We start from the raw sequence: 24633 nt of genomic DNA on the forward strand, positions 1-24633 counted from the left end.
TTGCGCCTTTAACTACACTAACTCACTCTTCAAACCGAAACACATCAAAACTATGTAATTTTGTGGCGGCAGATTATATGATGGGTAAGTGGTACCTAAAAGGGTAGCACAAAGCCTCATAAAGTAAATTTTGTTAAATTAAAATAATCTTATTCAATCATTCAAAAACGTCATTCATTTAGAAAAAAATATCGCGCGACGGCTCGTACCTATAAAAATTCAATCAAGTCCACACGTCGTCACTAAACTTCACATCCCTAACTTCTGTAACTCGAATTAGACTCGCATCAAAATTTCCGAGAGGGTCCTAGGTGTTCTATCCCTGTCACACATTTCAGTGCCAGATACCATCATCCCACTCCATCACATGACTCAGCCTGAGTGTAACGAAATTTAAAAACAATCCCCAGGAGTCGCGGGGACAATTTATTTTGTTGTCTACTAGATTGTTTCACGATTTTCCCTCACACGCCGGCGGACGTATTGCTTTGAGCGGTTAATTTAGAAAAATATAATGTATAAAATGTGTTTTCTATTGTAAGAAACTATTTTATTTCAATCTCTTTGTAACCAGTTTTGCTTCCAGGAATCTTTTTTTTTAGTTTGTACAAAAAGACTTATTAGTCCAAGTAATACAGGGGTTTGCAATCCAACTCTAAACTCAAAATTCCGACATGAAAACTTGTATTAACACTTGGCGAACCTTTGGTGAAGCATAAAATCCTCGATTAAAGTGATCGTTAAACTTTGGGGCAACCGATATAACAGTTTATTGGCATTTAATTAACATACCTATTTATAGTAAGTACTGAGTATGTATATATATACATTTGTGTCATTAATCATAGGATCTCTTATATTATTGCTCCACTGTGACGACTCTGCCTCACTAATCTTTCAAAGATTCATTGGTCAGTACTCCAGTAAACAGCAATAACGTATAGAGGCACTTTTACTTTACTTACTATTGTGCTTGGCGGCTATCACGTGTTATCTTTGTATTGAAAATCGAACCCTTTCACGTTCGGTATTTCGGCATCTAACACTCAATATTCGTAATACAAAGTCACCGCGGGCGTTGTGATCCTATTTTTTTAGTAAATAAGTATTGCTATTTTGTCCAACCGTGTTTGGACTTAACAATTTTATTTTTTGTTTACACTACGCATCAAATAAAGATAAGATTCGAATTTTGAACCGCAATGGGTCAGTGGGCAAAACAAGTAAATCGTAATCGAAGGATCAACTCCTGGCAAGCAAGAGTTTTCATGTGCTTTGTTTGTGTATATAATTCATTTCCTAAGAAAACGTCGTAAGGAAACCTGCATGTGTCTGATGACAATTTCCCACATGTGTATCTATTTGTATGTGCATTTAAGCTCGTACAATAGAGTAACATGTTGTTCAACACCTAACAGATGTAGGTAAATAAGTTGTCAATGCAGTGATACGGTCGACGGATGGTTAAATTGTTAATCAAACTGGAATAGCGCTGTTACGGAATGGTGAGTTGACTGAGCACAAACAGGAGGCGCACGTGACGCAGGATTGCTATGAATTCATAATATGTTAATGATAATTGATTGATGAAATATTGTTTAGTCCAGCATTTATAAGAGGAAATGGTTTGAAGTTCATTCCACCGCGTCGCTCCAATGCGGATTGATGTATATACATTCAGAAAAAAATTCATGCACACCTGCAACCGGAAACTGGAAACTGAATTACATAAAATAATTAAGTAATTAAGTAGTGCCTGTCTGGATTCGAATTTGCGTTCTTCGGTCAAAATTCGCGTATTCTAGCCACCGGGCTATCTCGATTCTAAATAACATATACAGGTACAGTCTAAGCCAGACGTGGTACAATTACACACAGTTGTCTCGAATTAATTATTGCTATCAGTAAAACATTCGTCGCAGATGTTCAAACAAGCATATTATTCATATCCGTGAATTGTGTGCACCGGAAGTAACGGTGGCACCCTAAAGATGGCGACCACTTGGCATCGTGCCAGTCTGCGGCCGGCCGACGTAGCCAACGTCTTGGGGACTCTGATATTTATAGTGAAATCCTCGATAGAATTTCGGCAACTTAACATTTTAAATTAAAAAGGTATATACAATTTTGACGTTTAAGAAAAAAAAAGTATTAAAAGATTCAATTCTGAATTTAAAAAAAGATAAACGAAAAAAAAACAAACAGACAATACATTATACGTATCTTGATGAACTAACACTGACTTATATAAAAATTATATTTATATAGAAAGAAAGAAATTCGAATTTATAATAAACATTGCTGACAAAGAATATTAACACAGAAAGTATGTAAAAAAAGTTGATCTATGTAATACAATATATATTTAAATTTATATAAAAGCAACAAGCTCACCTAATATGTATACATATAATATGAACCTGTTAGGTATGTTGCCCGTTTTGTGCCGTACTTAAACTGTGAATATATCTAATGATACCTTATTAATATGAAACAAAAGTTTGTTGCATTCACGGATTTTTTTTATAGAATAGGAAGGCGGACGAGCTTATGGGTCACCTAATGGCATTGGCATTGCAAGAAATGTTGACCATCGCTTATATCACCAATGCGCCACCAACCTTGGAAACTAAGATTTTATGTCCCTTGTGCCTGTAATTACACTGGCTCACTCACCCTTCAAACCGGAACACAACAATACCAAGTACTGCTGTTTTGCGGTAGAATATCTGATGAGTGGGTGGTACCTACCCAGACGAGCTTGCACAAAGCTCTACCACCAGTTATTATAGTTTCACCAAATTAGCTTAATTCAAACATACACATATTACTTCCATTACTCATTTATCTGGGTTTTGAAAATTAGGGACGCGCGCTGTAGGGTGTATAGTTTGTTCATAACTTTTTTTCAGATATTTCTTCAGTGTATATTTTTCTGACTGTAACAGAGCGGCGGCGATTGATCACACACACTGGTAGCTTTTTACTATAACCCCATTTTTTAAAAATAATTTTTAAATAACCACCAGTAATTTTCGTTTATTGATAACATACACACATAGTATGAGCTTACACTACAGAACGAAATTAGTAACATTTTTCATGACGTATTTTTGTCCTTTCTATAAATAACATAAAAATAGTAATAAATTTGTCGATTTTATGCGATATACATCTATGGAGTGCCCTGGTTCAGCTTGATTAGCTGTGCCATATGAGATTAATTTTACCGTGTTGTGCAGAAATGTTTAAACACACAAAAACACTAATAATAGTTATATAAACTTGAAAAGAAAACCAATAATATAAGGTCTTTATAAATATTGTGTAGCGGGTGAATTTTAAATCAATAATGACAGAATGATTTGGAAAATATTGAAGTTGGTGACACGTATAAGATTGCAAGCACAGAAATTAGCATCGATCGAACGATCGAAGGATCAGTGCAACCTCACCTTTACCACAACTATTGTTCAACACGTGGCGATCAAAATGATAAGTTATTTACATTTAAACCCGCTTATACGCGAATTTAAAATAAACCATAATTATTTATTATATACTGGCTAGATTATATAGCTAATTTGTTCATCGTTTACTATATATTTATGTATTACTCGAGAGGTATACACAGTGTCAAAGTTCGACAACAACAAGCTCGTCAAAAAGCTTGTTTTTAACATGGCTGCCGGTTGGCTGGCGCGCATTACAGTTATATTTTGGAAATAATTTCTAATTGATTGATAATTTATCAGTTGTCCCTACACCTGTTTTGTGTCAGTCAATCATTGAAAACTTTTGTTGGTAATGATTTGTATATATTTTTGAGATTTATAAAATTTATTATGTACTATTTGTTTTTAAATACAAATAAATAAGAACTGCAAACCTTCTTGAACTCAACTAAGCGATCAATGAATCTTTATTCAATATGCATTACACTCGATCATTGACTTTAAAAAACTTACCACTCAACATAAAGAATACTATAATCTTGGCACCGAAGTTAATTTTTCTTAAACAAAACGCTCAACGAAGTTTTAATTGTAAAGGTAAACAGTTTAATGTAAATTATTCTCAGTAACCGGCACTTGGGGACATTTTTCAGGTGAGCTCTTAGTTCGGGCGCTGGACGCAACCTCCAGTATTCTTGATTAAAATTTAAGCGCAAGTTGGTATACATCAATAATAACAATGTAGAGTAAAACAAATATTAGATTTAGATATTCCATGCGATTTGTTAGCTCTGCTGTATTATGTACTACAAACAGTTCATAACTAATGTATATATATGTAAAATGTGAGACTATTCCACTTAACAACTTATATCTACTTTAATCAACTTTCAAAGTTTCGATAACAACTTCGCTGATGTACAAAACGCCATTTTTTCACGTAGTAATAATGAATTAATGATTTATAACTACATTATAATGCTATTCACTAGTCAAAATTCTTTCTTTTTTTTAGTTTAAGGTAAAGGTGTTTTTTTTGTTTTGTTTTCGTCAATTAGATAATTTTTACTTGAATTTTAAGTTAGCATAAACTTGATATGTATTTTGTTACAATTTTTTTATATAAGCAATAAGATAATGTTTTTTTTAATATATAACTTTGGCTTCCTAACTAATAAAATAAAAAAATAAAATAGAATATCACAGATTATTCAAGATCTCATTGTTTATTTGTCTTTACGCTTCTTGAATAATCTATATGCTTATCAACCAGCAACCAAGGCAGCGTGGTAAATGCTCCAAAGAGTCTCCTTAAGCGTTTGCCCGACAGTAGGACGTTCGCAGGATTTTACTAAATTAATTCAGTACTTTATTCTGTAAACTAAAGCCTTTAAATAAACAGTTAACCATGGACGGAACTCGTGAAGCGATAATTAGAATCGTCGATCGTTCGTGGAGATACTTATCAAAGGCCATTAGTTACGATAATAGAGGATTAACTGAAAATAATGTCTCTGAGACGGCCACATTCATCTGGTTTACGTAAATAGTTACCAACATAAAGTTTCAACAACGATTTATTTTTAACCACGCAAGCCACCACCAGCATCGATCTACTGCTGGAAAATATATCCAATCCATTGAAGTTGTATTGATTATCTGACGAGCAGGTGGGCGTGGTTGGTAGATACTTGCCTTTCACGCCGAATGTTGTGGGTTCGATTCCCACCCAGGACAGACATTTGTGTGCATGAACATGTCTGTTTGTTCTGAGTATGGGTGTAATTAAGTATTTTATAATTATATTATATTAAGTATGTATTTACAAAAAAGATGTAGTATATGTAAATGTAGTATATCAGTTGTCTGGTTTCCAAAGTACAAGCTTTGTACAAGCTTAATTTGGGATCAGATGGCCGTGTGTGAAAAATTTCCCACGATATTATTATTATTATATATGTATAACTGTTGTTTTTAATTATGGTAGTTTTTAATTTGACAATCAATAAGTACATAAGTTTAATGCAGAAGTATTAAACTTATGTACTTATTATACAAGAAATTGAATAAAGGATTTTTATTTGATTTCATTTGAAAAGCATTCGTCGCTATCATGAATATCAGCTCAGCCCAAAGGTTGACTGACAGAGAATGCCTAGGCGATAAGTCCGCCCATTGGACCATACAATTATTTGAATACCATAAATAAATAAAAATATAGTTGATCCAACATCTAAGAACAGTGACCGCTTAGCATTAAATGGCGCGTATTTGACGATCTGCATTCTTTTAAATAAATTTTAAAAGTAACAGTAACGAGACTTATACTCTATCAACTAACATGATGTAACGAATTAAACTTCGATACTGCAGACAGAAGCCGATATGGCCTAGTGATAAGAGCGCGTGAATCTTAACCGATTTCGACCGATGATCGTGGGTTCAAACCCGGAAAAGCACCACTGAATTTTCATGTGTTTAATTTGTGATTATAATTCATCCCTTGCTTGACGGTGAAGGAAAACATCGTGAGGAAACCTGCATGTGTCTAATTTCTGTCATGTGTGAAATTCTGCCACATGTGTATTCCACCAACCCGCATTGGAGTAGCGTGGTGGAATAACCTCCAAAACCTTCCCCACAAAAAGGGAGCGGAGGCCTTAGCCCAGCAGTGGGACATTCACAGGCTGTTACTGCAGACAGACAAAACCCTCGAGAAATTTCTACGAAGTCCCGAGACTCTCATCTGTTGAGCGCGTTGTCCTTAGCATTTATTTACATCTTATTGCAATTGTTGAAGTTAAACTTCCTACCCCATAACGAGATAAACGTAGACCGACTTAAAATCAAAAAGCTTATGGGGGTATGTTAGAACAACATAGAATTTAATAATAATAATAATAATAACTAGATATCGAGTGCAACTGTCGTACTTCCACAAAATCTTTCTACATCTTCGGCTAAAAATATCAGTTTTATTGTTGTAGATGGCTATATAACCGCAATTATTTCATACGGACAGACATACAGAGGATTAGGCTTAGTAATAGATTTCCTTTGGGTACGAAACCTTAATTAGCATTAACGAAGACACGGGTAGCAGGAAGCAGCCAAAAAAATTTAACGAAATTTCTTCAATTAGAAATATTCGATATTTCTTAATATATTTAATAAAGTTTCAATTCTAGAAATTTAACAACATCTTTCTTCAATAAAAAATAATTTTCTCTGCTGTAATAAAATAACTGTCTGCATATTTTTCTCGTAACGAGACCTTAAACTGGCTATAAAGGTCGGAATCGTATAACAACAATGGAATCAAATGAGGAGATATCTCGTAGAGAAGTCGACCTTATTACGGGATAACGAGCTTTATGTCCTTAGCTTGGTAACCATGTTTATGGACGAAAGAAAATATAAAATTAAGACAATGTCTTTTAACTATCCGAGTCACGAACATGGAAAACAATTACATTAATGAATACAGGCTACTTAATCAAAGATCGCGATTAAAAATGAGAGCAAGTATTAAGTGGAGATGTAACTTAGCTAATTATGTTTGTGAATCGAAGTAAAGCAACATTAAAATGTGTCTTTATTGAAGTAGTCTCTTTAAGGGAAACTTTGGCAAAACATTTTACAAAATTAGAATGTAAAGCTATCACTAGTTCGAAATGTAGATTCTACCGAGAAGAACCGACAAGAGAATCAGTAGTTAACAACTATCAAAGATCGGTTCTTAATAATATTCATTTGATATATCATTTCTGTTCAAAGGTGAAGAAAGGAAAGATTATGACGTCACATAGTATTTGACACTTGAACATTACTCATCAAAGATGTTATAGCAAATTTCGTCCTTGTACCTTTGTACTATGGTGAGAGTGCAATTAACGGTTATCTTATTTGTCTATTGAAATACTTGAAAATAATTCCTACTAGATAAATTATATCTTCTAAATAATGACTCGTGACTTTTTAACTAAATATATACGTTTTTTATAATTATATTATGTTTAAGTAATAAGTGTAAGAAAGCTGTTAAATTATTACGTGTTTTTGGCAGTGACCGCAAGTCAAGTTGAGCTCTTTGACTTAAGCGGTAGATTTTGTGGCGTACATTTTTAAGTTAGATTACATATAAGTTGACAAGTCACGTTTTTAATACAAGAACAAAAACACAAGAAATAAAGTTTTCTATTCATAATCTTGCAATGATATATAATTTTGATATGTACGATGTATCATTTCTGCTATTTTATACAATTACCAAGTTATTTAGTATATATTGTCGCATTGTATTCTGCTGCCGTCGCATTGTATAAATGCTGCCGATTTCGGAGCTCTATGGCAGCCCCATGCGGTTTAGCCCGCTTACCGTTAAACCCGCCACAACATTGTTTGTTATTAAAAATAATCTCATTATAAAAGCCTGTTACGCTTTGTCAGAATATATATCTGACTTATATAGATCATTTAGATCTGGATCTCGTGTACAAAATAAATAGTTGTATTATGTAATTTATAATTTTATTTTCCAAGTGCTACTACTGAACTTCTTACAGGTTCTTCTCGACAGAATTCACACTCCACAACGATGGTAACGCTTGCAATTTAAAAGTGTTTGTATAAGTCCTGAATAAAAATACGATCTTAATAATACTCAATAGACCACGCATTGTAAATAATGATAATGCTTATAGCAACTAAGCTCCAGTTTAACGAACGCTCTTTCACATGTTAATCAAAGTATTGAAATATTAATTAGAGAATTCCGAAGATAATCATTATACATAAAACACACAGTATCAATCGTAATCAAGATAAATATATACAATGAAGTCTGGTTTAAGGCTGATATCAAATAGAGTCAGTAATTTCGCATGATTCCTCCTCAATCGAAACTTCTGCAAATACTTATTTAAACACGTTATCTTTGAAGCGGCAAGTTTGCTAAACTGCAAAACTAAGTTTAAACTGTGAACGAACTCCACTGTCCACTAACTACCAATTCAGATATCACTTAAATTATTCATGCATACAATACATATTATGCATATTCTTTTGTCAACTCATTTATGATCAGATATGACGGTAGATAAAGTTGGTGAATGTAACGGAAACGGTAACAGCATATAAATGTCCCACTGCTGGGCTAAGGCCTCCTCTCCCTTTTTGAGGAGAATCTTCAGTGGTGCTTGCTCAGGTTTGAACCCATGATCATCGGTTAAGATTCACGCGTTCTTACCATTGGGCCATCTTGGCTTTTTTTAATGTATTCATTCGGAAATATTAAGTAAAAAAATGTAAATGTAAAGCGTTTAAATGTCCTGAGCAAAGGCTTCTTGCGCTCTTCAGAAGAAAGCTTTTTAGCTTATTGAAGTATGCTGTTCCAATGCGAATTTGTTGATAAATATGTACCAGATTTTTCATTCGGCTGATGCAGGTCTCTCCCAATACGCAAGTTTCCGTCCGAAACATGCAGGTTTTACCGGCGAGCACGAGATGAATTATAAATCCAAATTAAACTCAACGGTGCTTACTCATGTTTGAATCCACAATCTTCTGTAAAGGTGCTCTTCAGCATGTCTACAGTTTGTTTAATGCTCTAGACTTTTTGTTTTGTAACGTTTTCGTCGAACATGTGATCCTTAAGTAAGATATCAGACTTATCTGATCGTGAATCTGTCGTATCGTGTCCAATATCACTAGATACAATCGACCTTCCAGCATCCCCCGGTAGCCTCCGCTAAACGAGAAACAATAGGCACTAATAAAATTTGACGACTTCCCTCATAAAAGACGAATCGTCTTAATGCTACGGAATTAGGTTACGAAATATTCTTTGGCCTTTTAAGTGATTAAATTTTTTATTGTATGAGACCAACGTTTTCATATTGTTTTTATTGTTGGTAATAAAGTTATTCCTTTTATTGCAGATATATTACGTAGCGAATATATGTATTATACAGAAATGAACATTCTGCAAAGAAGTACCGACTAGAAACCGATAAGTTACTCTATTTCTACAAAATGAAAAATTATATAATCAAGTAACTATATACAATAAATCTGTATATTCTTCATGGAAATGAAACAATAACTAACTCCATTATTTTTTATCACCTAGGTTTTTGTATTGATACATTCAGAGAGATCTGATACACCATAAGTATAGAGCATTTGGCCATTATCTCGCGTTAAATGGCAAACCGTTCAAATATTTATATTTGCTGAAAGTATATTTGAATAATTTCGAGAACTATACACAGATGTCTTCCAAATAACGCGCTTCGACTAGCAACAGAGCTCAGTAAAATCTTTCCTGTGTTCAGTTCGAAACAGCGGCCAGCATCGTAGTTATAAAACCCGCTTATTTTTCTTTATACTACATAGCATTTTGTAGTGTGATAAAATTTTTGCTTAATATTTTTATACTTAATCATACTTAGAAATTCGTTTGTAATATCTTAAACTCTGTTTATGCGAAACAAAATAAAGTCAGTGGAAAGCTTTTGTCGGTGGCAGTCTGTACTTTTTTTAAAGACAAATTAGAAATATATCTATTTACCTCTCCAATTAAGCGTACAGCTTGTGTTAGGAGTGTGGACTACAACAGCCCAAGGGGTCATGATCGAACCTGCGGCTTTTACATCGCTAAGCGGTCCGTAAACCATTGCGCTATTGTCACTTATTCAAATATTGATTTTAAAAACATGTTGGAAAACCATTTAAACACATTTCGATGTTGGAATTTTCCAATATATGAAATAAATACAACGCGGATTCATGAGTAAAACGACATCTGTTTCATACGGGTGTTATTTCTATAAACTAAATTTATATTTTATTCTCAATAACCATAATTTTTATGTAAATAATATATTGATCTATAATATTTTTTTTGATCTCGACAAAATTAGTTTAATAAAACCAGAGAAGCGCATACGCATCGACTATACTTAGTTTAGAAAATAATATCAAAAATGTACACGAAGAAGAATATTTATTATAAGAGGAGAAAAAATCGATCATATTTCATAGTATTAATCAATGCTTGACGAATTGTGCACATTGAGTCCATTCATTCAATTTGTATACCCTACAATAACAAACATCTTTAATAGCTCTATATATATAATATGATACTTTATCAACTAATAATCTTTAGTTTAATGATAAAAACAAGTAACTGAACATAATGGAATATCCCAAAATGTATACAACATTATCAATGCGATTCAGCTGACCTGAACTATCTCCTATATATTTATTAAAATGATATTCAAGATAAGACCGCCTTATATCGTGAGCTCATCCCGGATGGCTCTATTCAGACCGTGAAATATAGGATTTAGTGCAGCACCAATATAGTTCAGAAACAGCTTCTGATATTGAGGATCGGCTTTGGAACATTTGATTAGATTGCATATTTTTATAACCATTTATTTTCCAACCCGCATTGGATCGGGGTGGTGGAATAATCTCCAATCCTTCTCCTCAATAATATATCACTGTCTCGCACAATTTTCGTTAGACTATCACAAACCTCGATTGTCTATACACCGGTCCAAAAATAAGAAAAGTATAAAATGCATATTAGTACATTAAAATTAATACATAAATTTTAAGAAAAACTGGTTTAATACTACCTATTATATTACCGGATATTATACCGCTGATATTACCGGTTACCAACCGGTATCAAATTCATCAATTCTGAAATCACTGTACAGTTATTATCCTCGTAGAATTTATTACTATCAAATAATCATTGTTAATATTAAAAATTTGAAAATGTATTTATCTTGCTTTCATATCACAAAGAATAATAAGACACGTTTAGCCGATTTCAATATCAGACGGATGTCTATAAAACATTATATACGGCCAGACGTTACAAAAAACGAAATGACTCCTTAAATCTTTCGTTTCGTATTAAATTGATTTGGGACGAATTATATATTGGGATACCTTTGAACTTATAATTAAATTCGCTTTTGAGCAAACTAATAACATACGTAAAGGACCCGCAGGTCTGTTAAACCACATTTCACCTTTAAGGCTCTTTGAGAAAATATATTTTCAATATAGTTCGTCTAGATTTCTCATATTGAACTAAGGCTTGTGATTGAAAGTGAATTGCTACCCAACTTTACTTTCTATTTACTTTTGCACTCATTTATTTTGAAGTTCTATATGTATTTAAACGTTGCCTATTCATAAATGTATTTAGTACATATATAAAATAACACACTAATTAAAGAGACTTATTGCTATTAGAATATATAGATCATAACTGGGAGAGTTCGTGTTTTTAAACAGTAGAAATTTAATTGTATATAATTAATTTCATTTGAAAAAAAGGGTAGCTTGTTGTCCTCCAGAATCTTAAGAGAGATTAGCCAACTTCGCAGCAGATATTATTGTGCACATGTGTGCGCAAACACAGGTGCACTCTCTATTCCCTTACTCCGATAATCCGATGCAATCCGACACGACCGGAAAGAGTTCAGGCGCAAGACCAATGGCTTTACGTGCTTTCCGAGGCACGGGAGTGTATACGCTTCCAACTTCCAGACTACGCTGCTACTGAGAATTTTCTGACAGAAAAACCTAATAACTTTTTATTGGCTTGACCTGGAAATTGAACCCGGGTCTGCGGCCTTACATCAAGTTACTAGTCCAACGAGGAATTTCGTAGTAACTACACTAAATGTGCCGCGCGGGCCAAGTCGGGAAATTGATAAATAATGTTTGATTTTGAAACTGACAGTACGATTAAGTACACTTTTACTTGCGATTAAGTATATTTTCACTGTTAACAGTTCTTTATACCACCCGCCTGGGTACCACTTCTCATTCAAAATATCTTAAAAAATAATAAGTATTAATGTAATTCGAATTAAAGTTAAGTGAGTCAGTGTAATTGGAGATAGAAGGGGAGCTAAACGATTTCGGGGTATTGCATACCATCAGTTACGTGATCTGTTTGTCGTAATTTTTTTTTTCAAAGTAACTAACCTAACCTAACTTTGACCAATATTTTAAAATTCATATTTTTCTTTTAAATATTCTTCTTCAAAAATATTCGAAAATAACATAATGTTTATGTAGAAACGTCTCATTATTTATTTAGGTCTGTAATAATACCTTTAATCAGAGTTTATTGTGTTCTTAAAATGTCATAATGATGACAACTTAATGCCTTTAAAATTATTACAGTTATTTTATATGAGTAATTCAGTTTTAGACTTTTGTATATGTCAGTTATAATTCGAGATGTTGGTGGCTCATTGGCGACCGAAATGGTTAATATTTATTACATTGCTATGGGGCGGTGGTGACCATTTACCACCAGGTGGCCCACTTACCAGTCCGCCTATCCATTTCATAAAACAAATACATCCAGTGTAGATATCTACAATCATAAGATTGTTACTATATATTTGTTTCTGTTCCAGGCGACACAATATGCCCCACTGGCATGTTTCGGTGCCCGGAGGGCAAGTGTATACCTGCCCTTATGGTGTGCAACTACCAGCGAGATTGTGAGAAAGGAGAAGATGAATTCCAGTCATGTCGTGAGTATCTACCTTAATACACATTCTACTATCCACACATTTATATACCCAAATAACAGTTTTAAATCTGTATCCTTAATTTATATAACATTAAAATTTACGTATCAGAATTAAAAAGAAATCTTATTTTTTTAAGTAGATTCTATATTAGAAGAGATTTCTTCTAGTGAGGGTGTGGAAGTACAGTACTGGAAGGGTGTAAATATATATAAACAGACATATTTTCGGTTATATCAGATATAAATTTTTTAAAATGGTCATTGCCGTCTTATATTGATGAATAGAAAAGTTTTCTAATACATCGATTGCGCAATTGTTTTGTTACCTATTTTAACCTGTCTCGCTCAACCTTTATATCAATCTTACCAAAATCAATCTCTGCTTACGTTTAAATTTACGTTTAAATACAGAAATGGAAAGACCACACAAAGGTACGTACGTGAGTGGGTTCAATAAACATTGAGATGTATCTATTAAAAAAATAATATACATACAATAATATTTATATAACCAGACACTGAAAAACACTTTTGAAACGTAATTTTACAATAAATTAAATGTAAAGCTACCATCGGTTCAGAATGTAGATTCTAGCGAAAAGAATTGGTAAGTACGTAGTTAATCTTAATCATATATCTAAAATGTTCATTTAATATTTGTTTAAAAAAAAAACATTTTAATTGGGTTTTTTTTTTTTAATAAAACGAATCAAAAAGAAATCAATAAAGCTTTAACCAGCACAATCGTCATTTTACATAATTAAACGTGAAACAACTACCGGTTCGGACTGTAGATTGAGTTGAGAAGAACCAGCAACCGGTTTCCTCAGTAATTAGTCTTTTAAACTAAATAAACCAAATGCATTAATTAATTACAATTATATATGTAAATGTTGCATACGTCTACAAACTCCATCCTAAAAATTATTACCCTCACGCCCTAATCTTTTATAAAGACTTTATAATTTATAGTAAAGAAAAACAACGTATAAACAACAATAGATATTTGTACTATTATTGATAAATATTTAAATTTAAGAAGGAAATTCTATGTAAATTTAAAATGTGTATTTTGTTTTTTTTATTTTATTTTAATTTTATATATTATAAAAATGCCTGTACATAGCTTATAATTAATAGTTAAAACATCTTGCTTGGAGAAGGAATTTCTTAAAATTTACATCAATCAAGCTTAAAACTTTCTCCCTAAGAGGAGATGACAGATCTCCTTTGTCTAGCTGTGGGACGTTAACATCACTATATATGCATAGAGGAAACCTTGTCCCTCGCTAATCACTCTGATTAAACCAACGCGTATTTATATTTGACTCCTCATTTGCATCTTTCTGGGCACTTTAAATGCACTTAACTTTTTTACTTCCCATTTAATTTGTAGCTTGAAAACGCTTTACAACTGAAATAAACGTAACGACTTAAATTGACGCCTGATTCAAAATAACCTTTTAACATTTGAATTAAAATTAAATGAAAAGAAAATCCTTACACTTTAATGAAATGCGTCAAATTCATAAATTGCTATAAAGCAATTCAATTTGTATAAAATAAAAATCTTTTTTTTTACTTTATAAACGCTTGGTAATACTTCCTTCTCCTTCTTTTACTGGTGGTAGGGCTTTGTGCAAGCTCGCCTGGGTAGGTACCACCCACCGTTTGCGATCGTTAACGTTTCTTACAATGCCAACGTTTATGGGTGTTGGTGAACACTTACCATCAGATGGCCCATATGCTCGTCCATCTATCTACCTATACTATAAAAAAAATCGCCAAATGGTTTGTATTGCTGGGGTTAAAATTGAACAATGAGTGAGCAGACACGTTTAGTTCTCGTGATTAGAGTAATTTACTTTCGAACGGCCAGGCAAACGCGACCAAAGCGCTATAGGAACACAGTGGAAATTCCCCGCCTACGTACGAAAAGCTTTGAATCTACATTCATCATTCGCTCTGCGAAACTGTGGAATGCTTTGCCTGAGTCCATATTTCCTGATAGGTACAATGTTGGTGTCTTCAAATCCAGAGTAAACAGGTTTCTTATAGGCAAGCGTGCTACTTCCTAGACCGTGTCGATGCTTAACTTCAGACAAGTCAACGGTCAAACGCTGGTCTATTAAAAGTAAAAAAAAATCCTTACACTAGTAAGTTCTATGAGCTTTGATACCAGTGTCGATTAGCCCGGTCTGCCTTGTTAATCCTAGCGGTTTAGCCTAGCCTTATGGTTTCGCGTGACGCTTTTATTTTTCTCTTCAGTACTAAAGCAACATTTCTACAAATATTGTGTGTATGAGACATTTTGTCTGTAGATGCCTGTGTCGTCTGGATAAAAACAAATATATTCTGTGGTCCTCGATCGATCAAGTCTTTTAGTACACGCACCGACACACTCGTATATCGTTCTCTTATTATTAATACATATATTTCTAAAATGTTTTAATGACTACAAACTTTAGTTTATGAGAGTCGGATTGGTAATTTTGTTCATCGTAGTTATGTGCTTTACTTGTCTCATATTCTTTAAAATAGAATTTTTTGGCAATGGCAATTACACCAAATGCCAATTACATCGGCAAGTTCATAAGTGAGTGAACGATAGTCGACTTAATTCAGTCAGGATTTTGCTCTATCGGACTATTATATAAAAGTAAGAATAACATTTATAATTTCATTTAAATAATAATAAAAGTATTCAACGTGAAAATTGATTAATTAATAGATAAGAAAATTTATACAAATTAGCCTTTACACTCAAATAAACGTTCGTTTTACGTTAATTAGATCATTAATATAATAAATGAAATATCAATTCGTCGTGCTGTTTAATATCGAAATTGAGTTCGTAATACGTATAATAATATTCCATTATTCAATAGATACGTTACCGTATAATGCCTGAATAAATGAGGACTTGGTGACAGCCTAATTACAGGGTAAAGCTGGAAACACATTGAGGACACATTTAGCCTGTTACTATTTTTAAAAATAATATTTACTCATCGTGCTTAGACTAGGCGAGTTTTGTTAAAATCGTGTTACGGACAGAAAATCAAACAAACAGGAACCTATGGTAAATTTCCTATTCATCTTAAATGTATGTGTTAAATATTTAAAACCACTGAATGTGAATATAGAATAATATATACTAGGCACAGATTGTTTTCGCGCAATGCCATGCAACATAAATGAATCAAATCATCGAATACTAGCGAATACTCGAATGTAATATATATTTTTTTTAAACGAAGAGACGAATTGAATGAAAACATCGCAGTTTCATTTAGTGCTCTCCAATATATCACGGCCGTAATTTGGGTACAATAAAAGAGAATTGCAGTCTATCGCAACGGAGTACACACCAAAGATTTATTCATTTTAAATCTTATGCCCTGCGTTTTAAGAGTTAAAAGGATAGCTAAGTGGTGTGCTGTACAGTGAAACAGCTCAATATCGCAGGCACTTACGCAGCTGCGATTGTTCAGGACCAATCAATCATACTCGCAAGTACAGACAGTTCACGCGAGCGGGTCACTTTTAAAACGGTTACTATACTTTTGTGAAAAAAATAACCGACTTTTGTCTTAAAAAACGCTTCAAATAAATACTTAACAATGTTTCTGATACCAGTGACATTGAGGTTCCTTGGAGCCATTTAAGTACAACTACTCAAAAAAAACAAAATCGGTTCATTAACAAAAAAAAAACGAATCATTATATAATTTAACATTCTACCACAGATAAATAATGCTTTAATAAACAAATAAGATATTTAAATATTATTTAATGCAAAATAGATACCAAGCAAATCACACTCAACTTTTACAAGTGAAGTTAAACATTCATGATAGTCTAAATTCCAAATTCTGCACGTGTGTCGTCACTGTTACACGCCATACTCTGTCGCATCACTAGTCGAGCGCAAACATCGTATTCAATCCCCTCACTATTATTGCACTTGTAAGAATGACTTGTAATATTTCGCGCGCATTCTGTGACGCGAAAGGAAATGGCCGAATGAGATGGAAAATAAATATATGAACTTATTCGTCACGTTTATGGCCTAAACAAATATCTGAGACGTGATTATAAAATATTTCATGCAAACAAAGTTTCATGCAAGAGGAAATAAGATGTTGTCTTAGTTCGTTTCATCTGTCAAATGGACAACGTAATGTTGATAACGTTTGGTGCAGCCCAACATGTTACGACTCGAGTCTTCCCCTAGATATATAATGGCTTTAACAGTAATATACTTATTCCTTTTCCTACATTGAATCCATTTGATGATTCAACTAACGCTTGCGATTTTTGGAAAATTCCTGTCATATAGTATAAAGAGATATATAATCTTTCCACGCGATACAAAATCTAAAATTATTATTCTAAATCCATTCGACCGTTATCCGCTGAATACTAATGAATCAATACATCCAAAGAATGATCATGATTCAGATCACTGCGCGATTAAACAATAAATCGTTTTTGAATCATTCGAGAGAATTCGCGTAAATTCAATTGGAGCCCTGATAAGGACCTTACATACACTCCGATCGCCTCGAGAGCCCTCCAGCGTGATTGATGGCCGACACTGATTACAGGTCGGTCCCGACCTTTGTACTAATGACGGTATACGATTGATCCCTTCTCTGTGCTTCGAATATTTATTGACTCCGAAGTCGTTTTGCTGAAGTGCATTGAGTAACGGTCGACGTTTCACCGAGCTCGTTGTAGCTTGTTATTTATCTGTTACGTGTCTTAAGTTCATTCATATAACTCCTCGAAGCTAATACGTTTTAATAAAGCAAGTTGTAAAATAACATCTCGGGTCTTAGACTTGACAGTATTTTCTATATAAACGTAACATCAATTGCTTTTTATTTTTATGTTTAAAGTTGTTGTTATATACAATTCAGTGGGCTGAGTCGGTACATAAATTATATCTTATACATTTTCTAGGAAAAACTATAAGTGTTAATAAAAAGAAACTTCATGTATTAATAATAAATACAATATTTCTTACTTTTTGTTCATTTTAGTTGCTTGAAATCAAAACAGACAGACAACAGTATTAGAAACAGGATATTCATTATTATTATTTCAGCTTGTAGTATGTTTTATCGTTTTTCCACTTTAAAGACTTTTGAGCCCGTTTATATATATATTATATTATATTTATATTATATTACCGACTACTTACAGTAACAGCCTGTAAATGTCCCACTGCTGGGCTAAGGCCTCCTCTCCCTTTTTTGAGGAGAAGGTTTGGAGCTTATTCCACCACGCTGCTCCAGTGCGGGTTGGTAGAATACACATGTGGCAGAATTTCGATGAAATTAGACACATGCAGGTTTCCTCACGATGTTTTCCTTCACCGAAAAGCACGAGATGAATTATAAACAGAAATTAAGCACATGTAAATTTAGAGGTGCTCGCCCGGGTTTGAACCCACGTTCATCGGTTAAGATTCACGCGTTCTTACCACTGGGCCATCTCGACTTATACCGACTACTTAATGCAAAATTAAGTTTTAAATACATATTTCTCTGTTCCCAGCGCCCCCAGAGTGCGAAGCGGGTCAGCTAACGTGCGGTCAGTACGTGTGGAACAAGACCTACTGCATCCCGCCGCACTACCGCTGCGATATGCACGTCGACTGCGTGGACGGCACCGACGAGGCGGACTGCAGTGAGTACACCTCTTTATACTGCACACCTACACAAGTCATGATTATATCCCTCCGACCGATTTCCGTCACTGCGGTCATTGGCAGTAGAAAATAGACAAATGCACAGAAGAGTGCTCATCTTATTCGCTCTCATAATCATATACGACAATAAAAAACGACACAACCGGAGATAGAGATTCCAGAAGTAACAGCTTTGAGTGCCTTCCAAGGCACGAGTATAAACACTGCTATATTTTGTATTTTTTTTAACTAAAAATGAACTTCCAAACATCCGACTTTTCTATTCATATTATAAAATATTTCATGAGGCACACAAAATAAAAAAAAATTAAATAATTGTGCGCTCAATAAAATTGTCCCCGGGGGCAACTACTCAGGTTTGTCTCGATTAGATAGAGTAGATTGTAATACAATATTTATTTATATTTCATTTAATAAAAAAACATCTAACAAAACTTGATCATTTAAAAAATGACATAATATTATGAAAGGAGAAGAAACAGTTTTTTTTAACAAATCAAATGATTGGCGAGGTTTATTAGTAAAGGCGTTAGTTTTTTAATTAACAGTCGCTACGCAACGTTTATGAGTAAGGCCGAATAATTCTCAATCATTACGTTGCTTAAATTGTTTTAAATATTAATTAATGATATATCTTACTAATTGTTCTAATTAAATTATTGATTGTTCAACCTTACAGATCTACGATCTTTAGATACGAATATTTTTTTTATATTATATTGAGTATGTAAAACGAATATGATGAGTAAAATTATGATGTAATGGGAGCAGTAATGATGTTAGAAGTCTATAGTTCAAACCCGGTCAAGCACCAATGTCAGAGTCAAAAATATTAAATAGAGGCGTAGCAAACATACTTGCTTATTGATTGTCAAAAATCTACCACCGGTTCAGAAATAAACATCTTAGGCGATTTTTTTGTATCTCATATTTTACAATTGTAGGTATTATATAATAGTAGAATTATATTTTTTATTTGATTGGCTTGGAGCTCCTGGAGGTGATCGTTCGATTCCCAAGGTTTAAAAAGTCATTGGTATTGTAATATCGTTTAGCACATAAACGTTGATAAACGATTCTTTTAAATTTCACAATTGAATAATTTTGAACGTTTTCTGGGATTCTGTTGTAAAAGCGTCCACATTGATCCCTCACAAGAATTATTAACCAATGAGTTTTCATGTGCTTTTTTATAAATACAAATGGTATTTTATGTAAATCTCCCGCGGTGAAGGAAAAATCGTGAGGAAACCACATCTGCCACATGTATTTCCACCACCAAAGCATTAGAGTAGTGTGGTGGTACTATCCATGTCTGAAATAATAATAGTTCTGTTTAAATAATCTTACATTATAGTTTTCAATAGTTGCGAAGTTAGAAGGAAAAACCAGACCTACATGTTATCAAAAGAATTCGTTCCAAGTTACCCGTAAGAAAGTCGGCGCGAATAAAGTGGGTGCGGTGTGAACTGCTAAACTTGGAATCGAATGTTGTGCACATCACGACACACCGCGAACGTATTAAAACTTGCTTCGGTCGCTCGTAGTTTCCTTAACACCGCGTCCTCTGGGATTCGAGGATGTGCGTGATTTGTGCAAATACATTTCGGAACGAAATCGAAGTGGGGAACATATTATTTACTCAACTACACCAAACATAGCGCAATATTTGTTATGTTTTAGATATGATATTGTTCATTTTTTCACTTGGTGATTTGGTCACTTTACTACCGCCAAACAGCAATACAATGTATTGTTGTGCTCAGGTTTGAAGTGTGAGTGAGCCAGTGACACTACAGGCACAAGGGATAGCATCTCAGTTCCCGAGGTTCGTGCCGCATTGGCGATGTAAAAAATAGTTAATATGTCTTACAGCGCCAATGTCTGGACAGTTGTGACCACTTATCATACCAACCATTTATTCGTTCGTCTATTTTATATAAAAAAGTTTTCAGAGCCTGAGATTTTTTTTTATTAGAGACCCAAAAGTGTTTTATGTTTCGTATTTTTTAAGTAAATATCTCGTTGTTCATAGAAGATTGCATATCCGGAATTCCTAGGTTCGTCTCTTCTATCTACTATATTTTATTTTTTTAGTATTTTAACTCTAGAGCGTCATTACAAATCTACGTACTTGAAATAAATAATTAATATATTATTAAATATTTACGTATCTTTATAGTAACGATGATAATTTTCTATACTTTTTGTGTGAAAAAAGTTTTTCGTAAGTACAAAGTAAGTAGTAAAAGATCGAGAACGCGATCCCTGAAGTTATAATGTAGTTGAAATTGATTTCTGAAGTCAGAATAAATCAAAGACAGGAAATATTCTTATTATTCTTTTCTATTTCTTACGAAGCATTAGATTAATATTACTATAAAGTACGAAGTTTGCGACTTCAGCCACGTCAACATTGAACGGAACTGAAGTTACTCGAAATCATCGTTCATTTGAAAATATACTTTATATATTAAAAAAGTATTTTCTTTCATAATAAATAAATTAATTAATTATTCAAATCTGACTGGTAGTTTCCGAGATTTGTTCACACATACAAGCTTTCTTATTTAAATTAAAAGTTTAGATTCAATACAGTTGGTAGTATAATTTAAGAAGAGAAATCAACAGGACTCGCTAAATAAACTGTGCAGGTGTGTGTGCGCAAACACATATGAAATTGCATTCCCTCGCTAACATAATATAAAGAAACGGGAATCCAACACAATCGGAGAGAGTTCACGTGCAGGACTAGCAAGCTTTACATGCTTTACGTTGCTATGAAGAACTTATTGACCAAAAAAACAAATACATTGTTTGGTCCGACCCGAAATTCAAATCTCATAATCTGCTGCCGAGCAACTGAGCGTTTAATAATAAGAACTCCGGGTTATGTGGGGTGGCTAAGCATCACGACTTAGCTAAACTTATGAATCATTTTTTATTATGTACATGGGAATACATACACTTCCAACTTCCAGACTGTGGGCTGCTACTGAGAATTTTCTGACAGAAAAAACCCAATAACTTTTTATTGGCCCGATCTGGGAATTGAACCGAGGACCTTCGGGTCTACGGCCTTACATCAAGCCAACGAAGCAGAATTTAAACATATTAACTGTCAGTATACGTAAAATGTAATTACTTTTGCCGTTATTTTTTCTTTAATTGAAATTTATATTTAATATTACTTATGATATTTAAACGCCTCTCATATAAATTACCCCACTCCACAAAGTTTTTAAATCATTCCTGAGGCAAGATATTTCTTTATATAATAAAACATTACAGATATTTTTATCTTTACAAATTAATAAAAAATCGTTTGTTAAAATAACATGAATAAATATGGTGTATTTACACACAAGATTATAGAGACGGTAAAAGAACATGGAGGTAGTACTTGTTGCCTTTCAGGCAGAAAATATGTAAATTTATTTGTATTTCATTGATATCACTTTGTATTCGAAATATTTGAAAAGTGTAACTACTCAGTTTCTGGCCGTTTCTTCGTGGTCGCCCTACATTAATATAATGCTGTATAATGACGATACAAAGGTGCTCGATAAAACCTACTCGAATAATCTGCAATTTGATTTAAAACGATAGACCGATTAATCACTGAAATACGCACAGTCACGTTGTTGTTACATCTGTATGTATTTTTATTTTATTTTATAGGAAGCCAACACAATGTACAATGTTTGTTTATATCTGTCCCAAAAATAACAACTTCAAATAAAGACACTTATGAACACTATACATCGCAATTATAGGCTAGGCTAACTCATCATGCAATTTAAAAAATTCAGCTTCGCTCACTCTAACTTAATATTTTAAACATATATATATATATATATTGTGTAACAAGAAACATCCATCCAAGCAAAACAATACGTATACATATAAATTAGTTTTAGACTAACATATTATGATATTTTAACCTTGTATACTTCCACACCATTATCAAATAAATTTAATTCCGCCTCTTTATAAATATTATATTTATTATTGTTATTATTTTTATAAAATAAGATATATTATATGGTCGCCATTGTTGCAAGCGTATCGGTATGCTCGGCTGGTTCCGTTTCAATTCTCCAGCGAGTTCTGGCGAAAGTTTTAATGGGCTCAATTATTTTATTCTTTCCCTCACGGTCTCTGACTTCACAGTTTTTGACACAATAACAGAATTGACGTAAAATTAGCGCTGACTCTAACTAAATTATCAGCTCTTAGAAATTATAGTATTTATGTTTCATTTCTTTATATTTTTTATCAATATAATCTTTCTCTTACCCAATCTTTTTTAAATATTCAATAATAGTAGATGGGTAAATATACCGCCTAATGATATAGCGCAAGAAAAAAAACCGAGCACAGATGGAGTACTGGTGTTTGGCGGTAGCATCAATGATGAATGGGTGTTACCCACACAGACAGCCCTGCACAAAGCCCAACTGGATAACGATAATACTTTAAAAGTTAAATGAGAGTATTTAAAGAACCTGCAAGGTTATGATTTCAAATAAGTAATTATGGCGATGTCAACAAAAATTAAAAAACTAGTTTACTATAACAAAAACGAACTGAATAGTAAAAATGTATTGAAAATGTCACTCGGGATGATGTAAGGATTCTAACGATACCCCATACACCCCATCCAAATCTGTCTAAGTATCTAATAGTTACGCACATGACCGTTGAAAACATAACACACCTTTTTTGGGCAGTCACACTCAACTATATAAACCCCAATCAAGATGCAAACATCGCATTAGAGCGGATTTTATTATAGTAGTAGTTTTATTATTGTAGCGTAACTCTAAAGTACTCAAATAAATACGACATTTATTTGAGTACTTTAGAGTTTGCCGTCGGTCCCCGTGGGTGACGTGGATCGTAAAATATGACGTTCGCTGAATTTTGACTTAAAATATGTAAATGTGTAGGGCAGCCTTACTCCCTCGGGTTGTGTATACCTTTTTATGTAATACAGCCACTTGCTTCGTTTAAGAAATTAATAATATAACACTATTTTCCTCTCTAGCTGTTATATTGCGCTAGCATTTAACAACATTGTTAAGGTAAATTGTATTTATATTGTACTAACGGATCCGGCAGGCATCGTCCTTTGTTCAAATAGGCAAAGCCACCTACCGATCCAATTGTGTTTTTAAACCATCCAGGAACCCATTGAAATATACACACAAAATTATATCCGAATCGGTCTAGTTGTTTAGGAGCAGTTAGTTGACAAACACAGGTACAGAGTTATATATAAAAAGATTTAAATTAGTTTTTCTTGCTTATTATTTTTTATTACTTTTCAAAGTTAGTTAGGATTGTATTATATTGTATATAATATAACAATGTTATAACAGTCACAACTTCTTAGTTCCCAATGTTGGTGGATTGGTGGCGCATAGGCGATGTTAGTAATATTTCTTACAGCGCCAATGTCAATCATATCATGCCCATGTATTACTCCGCCAACCTTTCATCAATGAAAAACAAAACTTCTCAAGTTTAATAAACATCAGTCTTGAGTTTTGTCGTAAAAACACTCAAATAAAGAAATTAATGAAAATAATCCTTCAGTAACATTATGTATAATGAACTGACCTGATTATCTTATCAATTTTAATAATAATACATGTTGTGTGTTCGTGAAAATTTGCATTTAATCTCGCAGCGCTGCACAAAGAGCGTCGAGGCTTGAACAGGGAATGTGTAATGAGATAAAACATCCCAAATGAACTGAGCTTGATCATATTGAGTCTACACACTTGATAAATTTAACTTTATACATTTTGTTTATTAAATTATTAAACAGAACATGTTTATATGTACAAAAAGGCACGTATGTAAACAGC

General features: G+C 33.3%; 1 protein-coding gene across 2 annotated transcripts in view; it reads left to right on the forward strand.

Moving 5' to 3' along the window:
- LOC126774280 (low-density lipoprotein receptor-related protein 2) overlaps nt 1-24633 on the forward strand; it is a 212503-nt gene that overhangs the window by 164314 nt on the left and 23556 nt on the right. For both annotated transcript variants that reach the window (XM_050495717.1, XM_050495719.1), the window contains 2 exons: nt 12920-13039; nt 18604-18735. In XM_050495717.1, coding sequence (XP_050351674.1) covers nt 12920-13039; nt 18604-18735 — 252 coding nt within the window. The remainder of the gene's footprint in view (nt 1-12919; nt 13040-18603; nt 18736-24633) is intronic.

The sequence above is a fragment of the Nymphalis io genome, chromosome 16 (assembly GCF_905147045.1).
Source record: "Nymphalis io chromosome 16, ilAglIoxx1.1, whole genome shotgun sequence".
Classification (NCBI taxonomy): domain Eukaryota; kingdom Metazoa; phylum Arthropoda; class Insecta; order Lepidoptera; family Nymphalidae; genus Nymphalis; species Nymphalis io.